Source organism: Elgaria multicarinata, chromosome 17 (genome assembly GCF_023053635.1).
Source record: "Elgaria multicarinata webbii isolate HBS135686 ecotype San Diego chromosome 17, rElgMul1.1.pri, whole genome shotgun sequence".
Classification (NCBI taxonomy): domain Eukaryota; kingdom Metazoa; phylum Chordata; class Lepidosauria; order Squamata; family Anguidae; genus Elgaria; species Elgaria multicarinata.
Genome location: NC_086187.1, coordinates 26,887,588 through 26,906,854, shown reverse-complemented (window position 1 = coordinate 26,906,854; position 19,267 = coordinate 26,887,588). Strand labels below are relative to the sequence as shown.

At 48.5% G+C, this 19,267-nt stretch overlaps 1 protein-coding gene across 3 annotated transcripts in view; it reads left to right on the top strand.

Annotated features, from left to right (window-relative positions):
- The window catches only part of TOM1L2 (target of myb1 like 2 membrane trafficking protein), a 39,915-nt gene that overhangs the window by 4,596 nt on the left and 16,052 nt on the right, over positions 1–19,267 (top strand). For all 3 annotated transcript variants that reach the window (XM_063143244.1, XM_063143243.1, XM_063143242.1), the window contains exons 2-12: positions 6,974–7,058; positions 7,505–7,583; positions 8,552–8,701; positions 10,794–10,928; positions 12,065–12,223; positions 13,744–13,860; positions 15,021–15,154; positions 15,398–15,446; positions 16,242–16,365; positions 17,137–17,254; positions 18,495–18,570. In XM_063143244.1, the coding sequence (XP_062999314.1) occupies positions 6,974–7,058; positions 7,505–7,583; positions 8,552–8,701; positions 10,794–10,928; positions 12,065–12,223; positions 13,744–13,860; positions 15,021–15,154; positions 15,398–15,446; positions 16,242–16,365; positions 17,137–17,254; positions 18,495–18,570 (1,226 nt within the window). The remainder of the gene's footprint in view (positions 1–6,973; positions 7,059–7,504; positions 7,584–8,551; positions 8,702–10,793; positions 10,929–12,064; positions 12,224–13,743; positions 13,861–15,020; positions 15,155–15,397; positions 15,447–16,241; positions 16,366–17,136; positions 17,255–18,494; positions 18,571–19,267) is intronic.

Genomic DNA, 19,267 nt, shown 5'->3' with positions numbered 1-19,267 from the left:
AAAGTCCTGGTGCTGGTTCTAGGGTCAGGTTTGGTGGCCCTCTTTGTTAACCTGGCTGAAGCAAAGAGAGCAAGCAGGAGCGTGCAGAAGGTAGACTGGGACCTACTTTAGGTCTCTGGGATGATCTGCGAAAGTTTCTGGCGTCCCAGTGATTTAACAAAGCCAACAACCAAAAGGCTCCCCCCTTTCTTCCTCAACTAGGCTGTTCTAATTAAGAAAGTTGGGAGAAGAAAACATGGTGTGGATTTTTTGTATGTCAGAACTGTACGCTTGCCTTTGGGATTGAAAATAACTCTGGCACTGGACGCAGGTTGAGAAGCCCCCCCCCCTGTTCCTTAATTCAAATAGTGTGTCTGAACCCCTAAATCATTATTTGGCACCTGGCAGTAGTTCAGGGATGGGCAACTTTGGCTCTTTTAATGTTTTGGCCTACAACTCCCATCACCCCTACCCAGCATAGCCAATGGTGAGGCCTGATGGGAGTTGTAGGCCAAAACATCTGGAAGACCACAAGTTGCACACTCCTGCTTTAGTGGATGGACCTTGGGAATCCTAGTCAAAAAACAAAGTAGATCCCGGAAGCCTTGTAGTTTGTCCTCCTCTGACCTAGAGCACGTCCCATTCTTTCTTACAGCTACGTGTTGCAGAGGGTGCCCTATTTCACAATAGTTGTTGCGAGAGTCATCTTCCAAGGACGTTTGTGTGCCATTCATGATCTTCTCAATTAGAGGAAAACCCTGAGGAGACTTCATTTTGTTAAATTCATTTCTAACTTGCCTTTCAGCTCAGACCAGTCCATCTAGCTCAGTATTGTCAACACTGACTGGCAGCAGTGATTCTCTGGGATTTCAGGCAGGATTCTTTCCTAGCCCTACCTGGAGAAGTCTGGGATTGAACCGAGGATCTTCTGCTTGCAAAGCACGTGTTCTACCACTGAGCCGAGGTCCACTCTAAACCCTCCTACAACTGGTATGGCGTCTTCTGCTCATCCAGGGCCCCATTCTGTACCTTCAACATACTCCGTCTGGGAGCTGCACAGCCAATGGGGAACATGAAGACAGATGTTGATTCAGTTTGTTTATTGCAGCCTTCGCCATCCTGATCCTCTCTAGTTGTGTTGGATTGCAATAGACATCATTCTCAGCCAGCACATACTGCCTGGGAATGATGGGACTTGCAGTCCAACACCTCCGGAGGGCATCAAGTTGGTGAAGGCTGGTTTCTTGCATTGCACTGGAGATCTTCCCTTTCTCCCACAGAACTAGGAGGTGTTTCAGGCTGGCAACAACAGCCCTGAAGGGTAGGCCAAGACCATCTAGTGAGTGTCACCTCTGAGCAGGGACTTGATCCTGTTCAGATCCAACACTTCAGTCACTGTATCTCGTTGGCCCTTGAAACTAAGATGAAGCCAAATGTTCCATCTTAATTTGGATCTACTGTTGCTAAGACTTTAGTTTTGCATATTAATTGAACAACATCTCCCTCCCCTAAACATTTTCCTTGCAGTGATCAAGAAATTGTTAAGTCATGCCCCCGCTTTTTGCTCCTCATTGGCTGCAAGCACCCAGTGGGTGCTGTTGATCTATTGTGAGCTAGCTTGATAAAATGGAATGTAAAGTGGCTTGTACACAATACATTGTACAAGTGGCATAGGCATGAATGGCCTTAGAGGGAAGGGATTGTGTCTTAAGAATTTCGTTCAAATTCCACGGTAGGATGGAAGTGGTTAAGCACTGAGAAGGAGAAGGACTTGCCACCCGCTTTATAATTGCCAAGCAGGTCTTTCTGGAGCAAAACCTCAGTCAAAGTCTCTGTTGCTTCACACTGCTTTGCTTGTCTGGTGTTTCCATGGTTCTGCCTGGCCGAGTTTGTGAGATGCATTTATTTGACGGTTGCGTTCGTTGATGGCTCTTTTGGATGCTGTAGAACATGGAGAATAGTTCCATATTGCATGGATCTCAGTTTTTGTCTTTGCACTCCAGGCCTGGTGGCTGTGCTTCACTCACTCACACACACACACACACACACACACACACACATCTGTAAACCCATCAGCATTGTGCTTTCTTTGCCAGGAAACAGCACTGGTTCGCATGAAAATTTAATTGGGAACACACAATGACGTTAGGTAAATATGAGTCCTGTGCAGCCTTTCTAGAGATGCGTTTGGGAAGTGACAAGACATAGGACTCATTTATTTTTCAGTTCTAAAATCTAGTACCTTGCTGAATAACTCACCAGTTCTTGCAGTGTCTCACAAACAAAAGCAGTAACAATATCTATAAAGATGAGTAAATAATTTAAATTGGTTCTGTGATCGCCACCTCTTTGTAGCCTACCAGTATGATCGCATCAGTGATGACCAAATCCAGCTGCAGCAGGGCTACGACAGCGGGTTGGGTCTCGAAAGCTAGCCTTCGCTCCGGCAACGATGCTCGGTCACGAAATTATTGCCGTTTATCTGCATCCCGCTCTTCGGAGCAACTTGCTTTGGTCCCGGGCCTTCTGATCTGCTTTCCAGAGCTTCTGTGAGTTCTGGAGTACTTTTGCTGTTGCGTGCTGTTCCGTCCGGAACACTACTTCAATCATGTGGATTTCTTCTGGCTTTGCGTCTGTGCTGGCCACCTTCTTGTTCCCTGAGAATGTGGATCCGGCAGCCCACGGCCAGGCTAGTAGCCCATGTTTTGGAAAGCGCAGCTGCTGCAGTGCAAAACTGAGTCACGGGGGTGGGGTGGGGTCTGCTGTGCCAGTTCTGTGCCTTGTAGGAGCTGACCCTTCCATCCATGAGAGTGGGGATTTGCTCCTCCACAGGAGGAACCACGTGCATTAAAGCTGTGTCAAAATGAGACATCTACGTGCAGCAAAAGCTGGCAGGAAGCTTGCATTCTCCTTGTGGGATTGTCCAGCAAAAGGCTTGTGTGTGTGTTTCCCTCCTTCTGTCGGTCTGTCTCTCTGACACAGCATTTTTTTGAAAACCTGCCCCATTTTGTAAGAATTGTTCTTAAAATGAACTATTGGGATGGAAATGTATTTATTTGTTGGTTATATTTACATCCCATGTTTTCCTCCAAGGAGGCCAAAGCGGCCGTGTACATGATCCTCCTCCTCCTCCATTTTGTCCTCACCACAACCCTCTCTGGGAGGCTAAGCTGGGTGTCAGTGCCTGGCCCAGATTCACCCAGTCAGCTTCATGGCCAAGTGAGGATTTGAACCCGGGACTCTCCAGTCCTCGTCCAACACTTTACCCACGCCACCACGCGGGCTACAGATGGGAACCGCTGTGTATGGAAACAACATAGCTGTTATTACCAAAGCCGGAGGGTAAACCGCCCAGAGAGCTTCGGCTATTGGGTGGTATAGAAATGCAATAAATAAATAAATAAATAAATAAGGGCCAAATAGATGCTGACTGCAGCCAGGAAATCAGAAGACGTTTACTTCTTGGGAGGAGAGCAATGACAAATCTTGATAAAATAGTTAAGAGCAGAGACACCACAGTGACAACAAAGGTCCGCATAGTTAAAGCAATGGTATTCCCCGTAGTCACCTATGGCTGCGAGAGCTGGACCATAAGGAAGGCTGAGCGAAGGAAGATAGATGCTTTTGAACTGTGGTGTTGGAGGAAAATGCTGAGAGTGCCTTGGACCGCAAGAAGATCAAACCAGTCCATACTCCAGGAAATCAAGCCAGACTGCTCACTTGAGGGAATGGTATTAAAGACAAAACTGAAGTACTTTGGCCACATAATGAGAAGACAGGACACCCTGGAGAAGATGCTGATACGAGGGAAAGTGGAAGGCAAAAGGAAGAGGGGCCGACCAAGGGCAAGATGGATGGAGGATATTCTGGAGGTGACGGACTCGACCTTGGGGGAGCTAGGGGTGGCAACGGCGTGGGCTGGTCCATGAAGTCACGAAGAGTCGGAAGCGACTGAACGAATAAACAAAACCAAAAAAAGTGGAGTGGCCATTGATAGGTGCTGGGGGCAAACAGGAGGTGTCCATAGCTTGTGAGCTTCCAGAGCGGGAGAGCCCCCTGCTTTGCATGCAGAAGGTCTCAGGTTCGACCCCTGGCATCGCCAGGTACAGCTGAGAAAGACTCCTGACTGAAACTCTGCAGCGAATAACTTGGCAACGATTTTCCACGGGAGCATGTAAGCGACATCACACCTAGGACGCCCTTTGCGCTCAAAACCTAGTTTCCTAGTATTCCCGTGAACCGATATTATAAGCATGCCAAAATAATGCTCTGATCATAAGGTGCTTTAAATGGTTTAAGCTTATTTCAGATCCGCTTCTGGTTCTTGATCGTGGATTATGTTGCAGAGGGAATCCTTGCGAACTGCAAATTAAGCCTTGAAAAGGCACAGATGGGGGGAGTAATGAGTGGTCTGGCTTAGGGGTGGGTATATTTGCATGGCGCTGAATCCTTCGTATTGGGTATATTGTGCCTCTGGTTAATATGAAGTGCTTCAGGTTGGAATTATTTTGTTGTTTTGTGGATCTTTCCGGCCAAATCGTTAGTAAGTTGGTTTGATCTGCTGTGGTACCATATGCTTCAGTTTGCACAAGATCTATTTTTCGCGTCATAATTTAGGCCAGCGGTGTTTGGTCAGGTAGTGCTACCTAGTCTATGACACGGTTTATTTCAAAGTCAGTGGTAGCTGCTTCCTCATGCAGAGTCCATAGCTCAATGGGAGAGCACATGTTTTGCATAAAGGGGGTTCCTCGTTAAATCCTCGGCTTCTCCAGTTAAAATGAATCAGGTAGGAGGTGATTCGAAAGACCAATCTCCTCGCTTCCTGAACCCTGGAGAGCCCTTGCTAATCAGAGATGATTCTGGGCTAAATGGCCCAATATTCTAACTGTATAAAGCAGTTCCATGACCCTAATAAATCTCCCATTGATGATGATGATTAAATATAAGCTCTCCGCCCGCTGTTCCTTGTAAGCGTCAGCTTGTTTGATTTGGAGCACCCATTATGTTTTGGTGTCTGATACGGCATTTAGGTTTCATGAATTTCATAACCTCGTCGATATTTTTTCAATATATTTGTATTCCAGTTTCAGGGTAAAACCCCACAATGCGACCTGTGAAGATAATACACACTAAGAATTAAAATCAGCAGCAGCAATTAAAATTCCAAACCAGCATAGAGTTTAATAAAGTTAAACGAAACAGAGGCTTTTAGGGGCTGTGTATGAATGCCAACAAATGTATTTTGCAGGGGAAGGAGTTCCAAAAATGTGGGGCCACCACTAAAAAGGCTGTGCCCCCAGTACCCTCCAATCGGATGGCTTTTGATGGTGGCCTCCAAGAAGGATTTCAACACCTTGGCAGGTTCATATGGGTGCAAGCGAGACTTCATGTAACCTGGTCCCAAATTGATAACGCTTTAAAGGCAAAATCCACACACGGCCTGAGTTCGATCCCAGCGGAAGCTGGTTTCAGGCAGCCGGCTCGGGTCGACTCAGCCTTCCATCCTCCCGAGGTCAGTAAAGTGAGTACCCAGTTAGCTGGGGGAAAGGTAATCACGGCCGGGGAAGGCAACGGCAAACCACCCCGCTATAAGACCTGCCAATAAAAACGTCAGCGAAAGCTGGCGTCCCTCCAAGAGTCAGTAATGACTCAGTGCTTGCACAAGAGGTTCCTTTTCCTTTCTTTTCCTTTGGAAGTGGATGGGTATCCCGTGCAATTGGTGCAATATCAGTGTGATTCAATTAGAATGCCTGGCTTCCCCAAGCATCCTTCACGTACTCAAAGGAAAATAATTTCGCTCTGGGGTTGCATAGAAAGCGTGAGGAGTCGGGCTTGAAAGCAAAAGCATGACAATTAATTTCACGTCTGTTATGTGTTGCTTCTGTTTTGTCACTTCAGCTTTAGAACAGAGTAGACATCTCTGTCCAAAGCTGAGGGCAGGGGACTGTTTTCCTTTTGACAGCTCCCCTATGAGTTAGGTCTTTGTTGTTAACTTATCCAGTTGTGCCTATTATTATTATTAGTAGTAGTAGTATTTATTGCATTTGTATACTGCCCCGTAGCTGAAGCTCTCTGGAGGGTTCACATAAGATAAAAACACTTAAAAACAATATACAAAGATTAAAAGCCACAAAACCAAGCAAAATACACATACATTTAAAACCACCATAACAACTTTAAAAACGATGAGCTAAAAAAACCCAGACCCAAGGTCGTTCCATATTGCTAAATGCCTGGGAGAAGAGAAAAGTCTTGACCTGGCGCTGAAAAGATGACAATATTGGCGCCAGGTGGGCCTCGTCAAGGAGATTGTTCCACTGCTGGGGGGCCACCACAGAGAAGGCCCTCTTTCTTGTTACCACCCTCCGAGCTTCCCTCGGAGTTGATTCCACAGCTCAGGTGACTCTGACAGTTCAAAGACCAATTTGCAGAACAATGGGCTATACCAGGTGTTGGAGCCTCAGTAGAGGTGCTTGAGGAATCCGTTGACAAAAATAGGAATTATTCTTGGGACTAACTTGGGGCCTGTGGTTTATACTGGAGGTGGGTGGAAATTAGATCTTCAAAGTTTTAGACTTCAGCTCCCAGCATTCCTGATGATTGACCATGCTGGCAGGGCCTTCTGGGAGCTGAAGTCCAGAACATCTGGAGGTCTTCCTTCTGCCTACTCCTGCAGAGTTTGCTTGATAACACGACTGCCATTTTACACTGCGCAAATTCCATTGCCCCCCCCTGCAAAGCAGTGATGTAGCAGTAAGTTTTGCACCCTTAATTTTAAGACTCTTAACATGCAACCATCATGGCTACAACATCCAGTCATCCTATTCCCCCTCAGCCGGCTTTCTGTAACATCTTGCCTGATGAAGAGGTCTCGAGAGCTCGCACTCTTCTTGTGATCTTTCAGTGAGACCAATAAAGGTATTGCCACGCTATGGATTTTGGGATTTTTATTTACACCTGCCTTTGTTCTTCCTTTCCTTTTTTTTTTTTTAAGAAAAGGCCACAGATGGCTCCCTACAGAGTGAAGACTGGACGTTGAACATGGAAATATGCGACATCATCAACGAGACAGAAGAAGGGTACGTTGCTGGTGCCGAGCAGAATTGCTTGACTTGTGCTCTCGTGGGTGTTTTGTCAGATGGGCGCCCCTGTTCTTCAGGAGATGGTTTTGGGAAGGACTGTAACTCACCGATAGAGGACACGCTTGCATTCAAAAGGTCCCAGGTTCAATCTATGCCATCTCCAGGTCAGGTTGGGAAAAACTGATCTGAAACCCTCATGCTGGCTGTTTGCCGTAATAATAAACTTGACTTGATCTGAAACCCTGCCGGGACTCCTTTCAGCCGTAACCCATGCATTCGATTTCAAAACTGCATGTCATCATGTGTTGAGAGGCCAGCTAGTCCACAGTTGATGTGTGCATTTCAAACACAGCTCTACACCAAGGCAGAAATTGTGTTTAAAGCGGTGACTTCTGGTACCTGTCTCTTAACCGTGGCTCTTCCTCCTTTTCCCTCCCGATCAGCCCAAAGGATGCCATCCGAGCGCTCAAGAAGAGGTTGAGTGGAAACAAAAACTACAGGGAAGTGATGCTGGCTCTAACGGTGAGAAGAAAGAGCAAGGGAGGGGGGTGACTCAGGGAGACCCCCGGGCCAAATCCAGCCCCCTAGATGTCAACCGAGGAGCTGACAATGTGTGCGGGAAGAGGCCTGTGTAGGGCCAGCCCCACCTCCTATTTGCTCCCCAGCTAGTGGGCCCTGAAGAGGAGCGTGGGAGCTCGTCTTTGCGCTCTGCTTCTGAAGTGCTTGGAGCAGCTCCCAGGCGTAGCACTGGAAGGACACCCCAGTCTTCTTCCCCTTTGGGGACGACCCATCCAAACACTGCCCCCACCCCTGTTTCGAGGCTGGGAGGACGTCTGAGGCTCATAACACTTACCGAAGGATGGCGCAAAACTCACCACAGAGAGTAAAATCGTGAGTCCCCAGGTGAGGGCACTGGGACGGCACCGCTTTCTTCAGCTGAAATAGCCGCTGTCCGGGACAATGCGCTTCTTCCTTATCACATGGTCCGCATATAACGCTAACGTATGGTTTAGTTAACCCATCGTTAGCTCATGATTTGTGGCCCTTTCCAGGGTTTGTTTGGCAGACAATTGAGCAAACCATGGTTTGTTTTCTCAATTTCGGGATTGTATGTTTCCCTCCTCCTTCACCTACTCCCTGTATCTCAAATACACTTGCAGCACTATAGCACTGGCACGTAGAGGTTTTGTAGCCTGGTGAAGCAACCCATGAACAACCCACACTTCTGCATTGACACATAATGACAACCTGTGGTTTAAACAACCCAGAGTTCGCAAACCAACAACAAACCATGCTTTCTCTTTCTGTGTTGTTCATGATTAACAAACCATGGTTTGGTGCACCTCTGGGTTCACGCAACATGACAGCCCAGAATTCAACAGCCCGCAGCATGGGTTAGGGTTATGTGTGAACTCACCCCATGTGTGTTTTCCATCTTTCTTTGCTCCACGTATAATGTGTGGTGTTGTTGTTGTTTTTTCTGTGGACAGGTGCTGGAAACTTGTGTGAAGAACTGTGGTCATCGCTTTCACATCCTCGTAGCAAACCGTGACTTCATAGATGGTGTCCTCGTAAAAATCATCGCTCCCAAGAACAACCCTCCCACTATTGTCCAGGATAAAGTTCTTGCTCTGATTCAGGTCTGTTTATATTCCGCATTCATTCATTCTCTCTCACTCACTCTCCTGTTAGTGCTTCTAGATGAGGGTTTGTGACTATGGGTTGAGAGAACACCCAGTTTGTTGTTGAGTTCTGAACTGTGGGTTGTTCATGTTAACAACAACAACAACAACAACAACAACAATAATAATAAAAAATCCTTACCCGCCTCTCCATTTTGATCGAGGCGGGAAACAACAGTAAACACTAAAATACGTAAAACTGAATTAAAACGTAGCATACATTGTTTAAAACATCTTAAAAACATCTTAAAATTCCACTGGGTAGGCCTGCTGGAATAGATCAGTCTTTATAGCTTTCTTGAATGATACTGTATTTCTTCGATTCTAAGACGCACTTTTCCCCCCATATAAACATCTCTAAAAACGGGGTGCGTCTTAGAATCGCAGGTCATTTATTATTCCTTAGAATCAAAGCTTTTTTTCTGTTGGTGGTACTGAAATTAGTGTGCGTCGTACAATCGATGGCGTCTTAGAATCGAAGAAATACGGTAGTAGACTGTTAAGCTGACGAGTCTCCTCCGGCAGGCCATTCCACAGTCTGGGAGCAGCAGAAGAGAAGGTCCTCTGGGTAATGGTTGTCAGCCTAGTCTTTGCTGACTGAAGTAAATTCTTCCCAGAGGACCTGAGTGTGCAGGGCGGATTGTATGGGAGAAGGTGATCCCACAGGTAGCCTTGACCCAAACCATGTAGGGCTTTAAAGGTAATAACCAACACTTTATACTTCACCCGGAAACTAATTGGCAGCCAGTGAAGAGATTTTAAAACTGATGTAATGTGGTCCCCCCTAGGTGTACCGGTGACCAGCCTGGCTGCCATATTTTGAACTAGTTGAAGTTTCCGGACTAGGCCCAAAGGTAGCCCTATGTAGAGCGCATTGCAGAAGTCGATCCTCGAAGTTAACAGCGTGTGCACTACCGTCTTTAGGTTTTCCAACTCTAGGAAGGGGCGTAGCTGGCCTATCAGCCGAAGCTGATAGTAGGCACACTTGTTATTGCGTCTGGGTTCAGGCAACATGATAACCCACATTTCGACATTAACCCACAGTTCAACGACAATCTACACTCAACCCATATTCAGTCCTTGAGGAGTGGGTTACTGGACTGTCTGAACCCAGCCACTGCTATTCCAGTCCAAGGGGAACTACCCCAAAACAGTCCGTTGAAGACTGAGGAGAGGGGTGAGATAAAAAATCCTGGGTGGGTGGGAATGGAGTGCCTGCATTCTCCAAGAGGAAATTTCTACACTCATTGAATGCCCTACATGTGTAATGGCTAAATAGAAATCCTGCCCCCCACCCCCGGTAGGATGTTTCTGTTCTGCTCAGCTGGCCGTCCATGCAGAACTCTGAAATACCGCCCTTTGTAAGTGGGTTTTTCCGAGCCCAATTCAAGGTACTGGTTTTGACCTATAAAAGCTTTACACGGCTTGGGACCGCAATACCTGACAGAACGCCTCTCCCGGCATGAACCTACCCATACACTGCGATCAACATCTAAGGTCCTCCTCCAAGTGCCTACTCCGAGGGAAGCTCAGAGGATGGCAACAAGGGGGAGGGCCTTCTCAGTGGTGGCCCCCCGACCGTGGAATGATCTCCCCGATGAGGCTCGCCTGGCGCCAACGTTGTTATCTTTTCGGCGCCAGGTCAAGACTTTTCTCTTCTCCCAGGCATTTAACAGCACTAAGTTTTTTTTTTAACTGACTACAGAACTGTTGTTTTTAAATGGATACTGTTGTTTTTACACTGTTGTTTTTATGTTTTTGATGGTTTTAAATTTTGTATACTTTTTTAGCGTTCACTGTTTTTAACTTTTGTAAACCGCCCAGAGAGCTTTGGCTATGGGGCGGTATATAAAATCAAATCAAATCAATCAATCAATAAATTAAATACTCTGACGCGGCAACATCTCTTTTGGGCCTCAGGCAGAGTCCTGATGATAGTCACAGAAACCCAGTCTCTTTCTGATTAGGCTTACTGGACCCCAGACTCCACGAAGGAAGAAATCCTGGTTGTGTGAAAACCACGTGACACTCCTGTTTGTTGGTTTTCCAGGCCTGGGCTGACGCATTCCGAAGCAGCCCCGACCTAACCGGGGTGGTGCACATTTATGAAGAACTCAAAAGGAAAGGGATCGAATTCCCGATGGCGGATCTTGACGCTCTGTCTCCGATCCACACACCGCAGAGGGTAAGTGAACTGTGCTGTCTGTGTTCGAAAATTGGACATGCTGGCCGGGGCTTCTGGGAACTGACGTCCCAAACATCAGGAGATCTGCTTTCTGCCCACCTCTGTGCTAGAGAATGGGAAGAATGAAAGAGTCCCTGACTTCTGTATCCTCTCTATGGAGTGGGTTTTAAAGGGGACAGAGATGAAGCGTGCATTTGGGTGGACTTAACCAGAGCCACGGGAGAGCTGCTCTCTCTGTTTGTCTGAGGAGCAAAAACCCAGAGAAGAGTTTGGCCCTGCTATGTACTGCAGCAATATTGAAGCTAAGCCCGGGTGTGTGGGGAACCACCAGCTTATACGGCTTTAAAAAGGGGTTACCGAATCTCATGGAGGAGAAATCTCCCAGCCTCAATTACCCATGATGGCTAAGTAGAACTTCCATGTCCAGCAGCAGTCTACCACTGAATACCAGTGGCTGGCAGACAGGTCATGTGGGTGGGCTACTGATGCATCTGGCTGTCCGCCATATCAACCGTATCAGTGCTCTCAGGGTGAGAGTTTTACCCGCCAGGCGCTTCCTTGCAATTCTGGGAGTCAGGGGTCTGGAAACAAAGCCCTTTGAAGAGAGACTGAAAGAACTGGGCATGTTTAGCCTGGAGAAGAGAAGATTGAGGGGAGACATGAGAGCACCCTTCAAATACTTGTAAGGTTGTCACACAGAGGAGGGCCAGGATCTCTTCTCCATCATCCCAGAGTGCAGGACACGGAATCATGGGCTTAAGTGACAGGAAGCCAGATTTTAGCTGGACATCAGGAAAAACTTCCTGACTGTTAGAGCAGTACGACAATGGAACCAGTTACCTAGGGAGGTTGTGGGCTCTCCCACACTAGAGGCCTTCAAGAGGCAGCTGGACAACCCTCTGTCAGGGATGCTTTAGGGTGGATTCCTGCATTGAGCAGGGGGTTGGACTCGATGGCCTTGTAGGCCCCTTCCAACTCTGCTATTCTATGATTCTATGAGTCACATTTTCCTCCTGGGGGTGCAGTTGGTGGCCTTTGGTTTTGCCTTTCTGGTACGGTGGGGTTTCCTGAGAGACGGGATGCCAAACGCGCACTGTGCCCCTCTTTGAGCATGCTTGCGTTTTGTCCTCTGCTAGAGCGTTCCTGAAGTCGACCCGGCTGCCAACATGCACAGGTCCCAGTCACAACAAAGAATGAGCTCCAGTTCCTATTCCGCTCCCTCTCCGACGGCATTTGTGGCTCCTCAGGCGCCGGCTCTCAACGTGACCGGCCCTATCACGGCAAATACGGAACAGGTATTGCGCAGGCCGGGGCAGCAGAAGGCTCTCCGGCTTCTGAGCCACCCTGAGATCCTTGTGAGATAGGGCGGGAGACAAATGTGTTAATAAATAAATAACAAATAGGACAAACACACATTTCAAGGTGTGAGTTGAGGCACACGGCTTCAGTAGAAGACGGCATGCATCTTTAAAAGGCCGGGTTGCAAACGGGGATCAGTTATCAGCAACGCATTAACGCCTATGCTGAGGGAACTGCATTCGCTGTCGAAATGCTGCCAGGCTAGGTGTAAGGTTTTGCTCCACGTTTACAAAGCCCTGAACAACTCAGGACCAGGTTACTTAATTGATCACCTGCCGGCCTGCTCGGTTGCTGAGCTCATCAGGAGATTCCCTCCTGGTGCTGCCCAACGTTTCTCTTCACAGCTTAGAACAGGGCTTTTAGTGACATAGCGATGACACCCTGGAGCTTCCTCCCACTCCAAATGAAGCTGTTGCCCAGCCCCTCTGGGTTTTCAGCGCCTGCTGGGAATGTACCTTTTCCGGAAGACGTAAAAATGTGAAAAAGTGCTATCTTAAACCAAAACCAAACCTGAAAACAAAGTAAGTTTAAGAAAACTGATACAAACAATATAGCAAATTTAGGTGTAACTATGCTTATTACAATAAAATCGTATTAGTAGAAAATATTTTAATCTTAAAGCAAATACATACATTTAAAATTTAAACAAAATAGTCCTCATACATCAAACTTCAAACAAAAATCCCCAAACGCGTTTCAACCATACAGGTCTTCATCAGTAGGAAAAGGATATGTGGATTTTTTATTTTTTTTAAAAAATATATATATACAGATATTTAAAAACAACTTTTTATGCCTCAGATATGGAGAGTTCCTAACAGACCTGAAAAGCAGAAAAAAGAAAATAGTAATTGCGAAATGCTTATTGGTGCTCTACCGCCTTTCTTTTGAGCCCAAGATTTTACTCTAATAGTGATTATTTACCCAAAGTTGCTCTTGTGAATCTTCAAGCTTGTAACAAGAAAGACGGGGGACTAGATACTCCCTCCAATCTTCAAGAGGCTGGTGGATAAAGACACCTAATTTGTTTGCAAAGTTGGCATAATTGAAACAACGCTCCCACAACTTGCTCACTCTTAGAGAAAAGTATATAATATTGAGTAATCTTACCTTGGCTCCCAAGTAATATCTTGCTGCATGAGTGATGTCTCGAATGAACAGGTATATGCAAAATATGCAAGAAGGGAGCCATGTTCTCAATAATGCAGTTTTTATTTGCTGTCTCCTGATTGTGGCCCGAGCCTGCTCCAGCTGTATTGTCAACTAATTAAGGAGTAATTAATATCTGAAATCTGCTCCAGTAGGCACTCCCAGGAAGATAATTTCGTTGCCTGTATGAAAGCGTGGCCTGTTGTTGCTTTGGTACATCGCTTAGAAATTTATTTACTATAAACAATCCATATGTATCCTTAACGAAATAGTTAGTGGATAAAGGCGTGCCCCCCTCCCCCAATAGATCGCACGACTGCACAGCGAGCTTGATGTTGTTCGTGGGAACACAAAAGTGATGTCCGAGATGCTCACAGAAATGGTCCCTGGGCAGGAGGATTCATCGGATCTTGAGTTGTTGCAAGTAAGTCTGCTAGAATTGAACAGTTCCTGGATTTTGATTTGGGGCCCTGCTGTTCTTCTCCTCCTCCCCCCCACCACCACCTTTGGCTTTGAAGTCTCTTATTTAAATCACTTTTTACAGCTGAAAATGATATTGGTGTGAGAAGGGTTTCACTTCCTACAGCATCAGTCCACGTTTCTTTTGCCTTGGTGTCGCTGCAAAAACCTGCAAGTCCTGTTTGGCCAGAGGAGACAGCAGGACAAAAGAAAGGCTCTGTGTGTGTGTATGTGTGTGTTCCTCCGCTTAGGGTTTATAAAGAACGAGAATTGACTCGATGGCCTTGTAGGCCCCTTCCAACTCTGCTATTCTATGATTCTATGACTGTATAACTGGCGAGTACATAGGGCCCTTCCTGGGCGGTTGTTTTGATCAGGGCCCTGAAAGCGTTGCCATAAATTTTATAATTGGGAGCATTTTTTATTCACTTGGAAAATGCAGAGGCTTTTTTACCCAGGAAACAACAAATCTCTAGCCTCACATACGAAGGGGCAGCTGGTGCATCCGGCCGAACTGAATGATCCAGCCGTGTTCCTGGACTGTACCACTTCAGGCTACGGGCAGGGCACCTCCGCGTTTGAAAGCTCCTCGCTCTAAAACCCCTTGCTGCATATACAGACCTGGCATATTAAGGAGAAGGGCTTGGCTTGCTGCTCTCTCTTCTTGGTGTAGCACTTTACTGGGGGAGAACATTCAAACATGCAACTCCCCCCCACACACACACCTGTAGCCTAAAATGGTACAGGCCAGAAGAATCGTTGCCACTTGAGAGCAGCTGGTTATGAATTGCTTCTTCTCCCCACAATGTCCAGGGTCTTCTGCAGAACGTGCATCTGCCCGCTGCTACACAGACCCTGCGAAGGATTTCACTTTCCAAGACCACATAGTAATTGTATGCAAATCAACGAGTTTTTGCATATGTCCCTATAGATATTTGGTGGGGGTGGGGTGGGGGAACATGGGTGGGAGGGTGCTGTTGCACCCGTGTCCTGCTTGTGGGCCACTGTATGAACAGAATGCTGGACTAGATGGGCCCTTCTTGTGCCCTTCTGCCTGCATCCTCCATGGTGCAACCTTGGGCATCGTTCCTCATACTTGACGGCACGGTTCTTTTCCCCTCCTAGGAACTGAACCGGACTTGTCGATCCATGCAGCAACGGATTGTGGAACTCATCTCCCGCGTGTCCAATGAAGAAGTCACAGAGGAGCTGCTCCACGTCAATGATGACTTGAACAACGTCTTCCTCAGATACGAGAGGTGACCGGCTTTGTTCTACAAGCTCTTTTCCTCTGTACTTCAGATATTTCTTGCCTGAGGCTCACGCGGGGCTGCTGTTCTTGCTTCCCGCCCTCCAACAAAGCCTCTCCCAGCATGGCCAATAGCCAGGAATGCTGGGAGTTAAAGTCCAAAGCTTCTGGAGATCTACTTTCTGCCCACCCTTGTTTCAGAGTTGCTACATGCCGTCCCTTTGACCCTCTCCTGTTTTTTACTCTGCCATAGGTTTGAGCGATATCGGGTGGGTCGCTCTGCGCAGAACGCAAGCAATGGGGTAAGTCCTCCCGCTGCCGGGATTCTGTTGTCTGGAGAGCAGCCGTGGGCTTTGCAGGGATTGCTCTTGTGACCGAGATCCTGCTGCAAAACACATCTTCACGGACACTTCGTAGTATTCGCAATCAAGTTCAGACCTCACTACCCCAAGATGTGATGATGGCCACCAATTTGGATGGCTTTAAAAGGTTGGATAAATTCCTGGAGGAGAAGGCTATCCATGGTTACTAGCCCTGATGGTTATGTGCTACCTCCAGTATCCGAGGCAGTAGGCCTGTGTGCCCCAATTGCTGGGGAACATGGGTGGGAGGGTGCTGTTGCACCGTGTCCTGCTTTGTTGGTCCCTGGTCGACAGCTGGTTGGCCACTATGTGAACAGAATGCTGGACTAGATGGACCCTCGGTTTGATCCGGCAACAGGGCTCTTCTTAGGTTCTTCCGCTGTCCTTCAGAGACAGCAAGACAGCCATTAATCTTCTCCAGGCTCAACATCCCCGTGTTGGGGGGGATTGTTAGAGTCTGACACATCTGGAAGGCATTGGGTTGGGGAAGGCTGCTCTAGCAGAATGAAAAGAACCAGAGTGGACTGGATCCCCATGGAGAGCTCCATCCCACTTCCCCCTTGACTTCTGAATCTTTAGCAAGAACCGGTATAGACTGGCAAGATTTTTTCCCCACTGCAAGGACTAAGAACCTGTTTTAAAAAGCGAAAAGTTGAGCTTGGGAAGGACGCAGACAGATTTGCCACGGCTGCCTCTTCCTTGTGTGACGGCGTCTGCTGTGTGATGGCCCAACAGGTTCTCAGCGAAGTGACCGAAGACAACTTGATAGACCTGGGCCCCGGCTCCCCAGCGGTGGTCAGCCCCATGGTTGGGAACTCCGTTCCGGCCTCTACACTCTCTTCGCAGCTCGCTGGGCTCGGTGAGTGCTTTCTCTTTCAGTTTTTAATTATTACTATTATTTTTTAAGAGCAGGTGGGCATTGTGACCAGCTCAGTTCAGACAACATGTTTTTTCAACGGTGGTTTTAGAACTCCATGGTGGAGTCTTTACACCACTGTTGAGAAATGTGTTGTCTGGTGGTTTTCTTTTGGAAAATGCTCCATGCAGAATATCCACGCTGTGCAGAGCAGAGTTCCTGCACAACGGTTGTGTTGTGTGTTGTGTGTAGGGCTCTGTGGAGTTTTCCGTTGCGTTGATTTTTCCCACTGGCTACAGAGTTCCCTGGCAAGAGCAGTGGAAGGAGTGAGTGCCGCTCTAGGAGAGCCACCAGGATTGCGTTTTTGCAGCAATGGCTGATGGGATACCATCAGGAGGACCGGGGGAGGAGAGAGGGTGGAGGAACTGTCAATCAAACAGCATGATGGATTTTACTCAACTCCACGGTAGCCCACAGTCACACAACGGTGGAGTTTTCTCACTGTGTCAACCAGCGTCTGAACTGGGCCGAACGTGAGCCTAATCCCACAGCACGGCTTCAGAGTTTCTTACGAATTGCAGAGTTCCTGAAGAAGCTCATCTAGCTGTAGTGATGAGTCATTGCTGTTAGAGAAGGGTGCGCCCCACCTTATCCCAGAGGCTTAGGGTGCACCAATACTTTTGGCTATAGTCATTCAGCTCAGGAGAAGAAGCCACGGCTAGGGATGGGACTTCTCTGACGGCTTCAGCCTTTCCTCTCTCTGTACCTCCGTAGATTTGGGCACGAACAACGTGAGTGGAACACTCAGCTCCCTCCAGCCTGCCGGTGCCCGCGACGACTTCGACATGTTTGCGCAGACGAGAGGCAGTTCACTGGCAGAGCAACGCAAGACGTACGTTGGGGCGGGGGGCGCTCGGGGTGCACTCTTTACTCTCAGGCAACTCTGCTGGCCAGCAGCGGATCTGTGGTTCACGGGTTCAAATCCTAGACCCAGTAGAGGGTCTCAGTTAGGAGGGGGATTGCTCCGAGGGTGCCCTTCTCTTGTGAAGCACGGTGGCTCCTAGTGCCAAGTCAGGGCACCCCAGGTCCGTGAATCTGATCGAGTCCCTTGTTCTGCACGCCAGCCTTCCACAACCAGGTACCTTCCGGACAGGCCGGCCTGCATTCCATTCCAGCCATTCCCAGCTAGCAATTTTTTGCATGAGATTTAGAGCCCACCTCATCCCAAGAGTTTGGGGACGGTGACATCAGGCTCCCCCCATCTGGTGCCCCCCCAGATGTTTTGGACGATAATTCCCAGCGTTCCTGAGCAAACGCACCAGTTTGGGGAAGCCCAGTCTAACAATACGTGAATCGCAGAATCCTCAGCCACGTCGCTTTTAAGCTCTGTCTTGCCGTATTCCAGACCACCCAAAATCAATTTGAATGAAAGGCCTGAGCCCTTTTATTATACAGTAATCCTGTCGTCTCAGCAATGCAGTGTGAAATGCAGGGTGGTTTGTTGTTGGATTTTTTGTAATTTTTTTTTTTGTGGGCTTCAGCTCCCCCCCCCCCCCCCCGGTGAAACCTAATGGAGCGTCTCGCCTTCGCCAATCCATTATTTTGGAAGGCCTGGTTATTGCGCTGTCACCACCTCTTAGGCTTTTGAAATAGAGCAATACGGGCTCCCTGGAGACTGGCTGAATGAATTATGGCCTCCAAAGATCTCCCAGCGATGCTGAGGCACAGCTCCGTGAGTGCTTCTCTCTGGTCCTTTAGCTCCACCCAGCGGTTGATTTACAGCTGGATCTAAAGGCACCGAGCTCCCTCCACCTTCATTGTGTTGGGAAACGTGAGGCTCACCGATCAGGCGTGTGTGCATGCGTGTTAAGGGCATGTGCATGCACGCACACAACACGATGCACGAATGCGCACTCGTGGAACCCACGGAGCAAGTTCCTCGTAAGGCAGCCCAGGATCCGACCACAGGAAACACCGCTGGGGGATTCCGCAGTGTCCGACTACAGAGGACACTGCCGGGGCTGATGGGAGTTGAAGTCCAAAACATCTGGAGGGCACCCAGCATGCCTTTGCTGCCGCGGTTGCCGCTGCCGGGGCTGTTTACGACGCTCGTGTTCTCTCCTCCCCTTCAGCGTGATGTACGAGGACCCCCAGGCAGCCCGGGGGCTGGCGTCTACGTTGGATGTTCGGAAACCGACCCCAGGAGGGGTAAGTATCTCCTCTGCCTCTTTCCGTTACACACGGAGGAGGGAGTCCCGCCTCGAGCTTCGCTGGGCACTGGTGGATGCGGCCTCTGGCGTGTGGCGCGGTGACTTCTGGTGTCCAGCTTGGCATTTCAGAGCGCGCTGGGATCACCCCCATCCGTGGGGCAGAATCGTGTTCGTTACAGAAATGTTTCAGCGTCCAAATTCTTAATGCTGATCTCTGGAAAGAGCTGGGAGGCGCGTTTAGCGTAAAGCCTGGTTTAAGGCTATCAAGTGCTTGGATTTCTAGGGGTTTGTGTTGGCAGCGGTCCGCATGGAAGTGTGCAAATTAGTGACTTCTGGCTCTCGATGGCGAAGTACATAAATTTGAACCCCCGGGTGAAGGTAACTTCCCATACCTGCTTCTTCCCAGGGAACTCAGTGCATGAAGGCCCTCTTTCGTTTGTCTTCCCTGGATAGGTAGAGGAGGTACCTTCCCCTTCGGGCCAGGAACCCCTCCCTCCCTCCCTCCCTCCCTCCCTCCCTCCGAATTCCAGCGCCCTTCGCTTCCACGTCTGGGAGAGCAGCAGCGCTTCGCTCGCCGGCTCCTCCTTTTGACTTCGCATTTCGTCCTCTTGAGGGTGCAAAAGAGCCGGCATGACTGCAGCTTCCCCTCCCCTCCCCCCTCCCCTCCTCTCCCCTCCCCCCTTTCACCACCATTA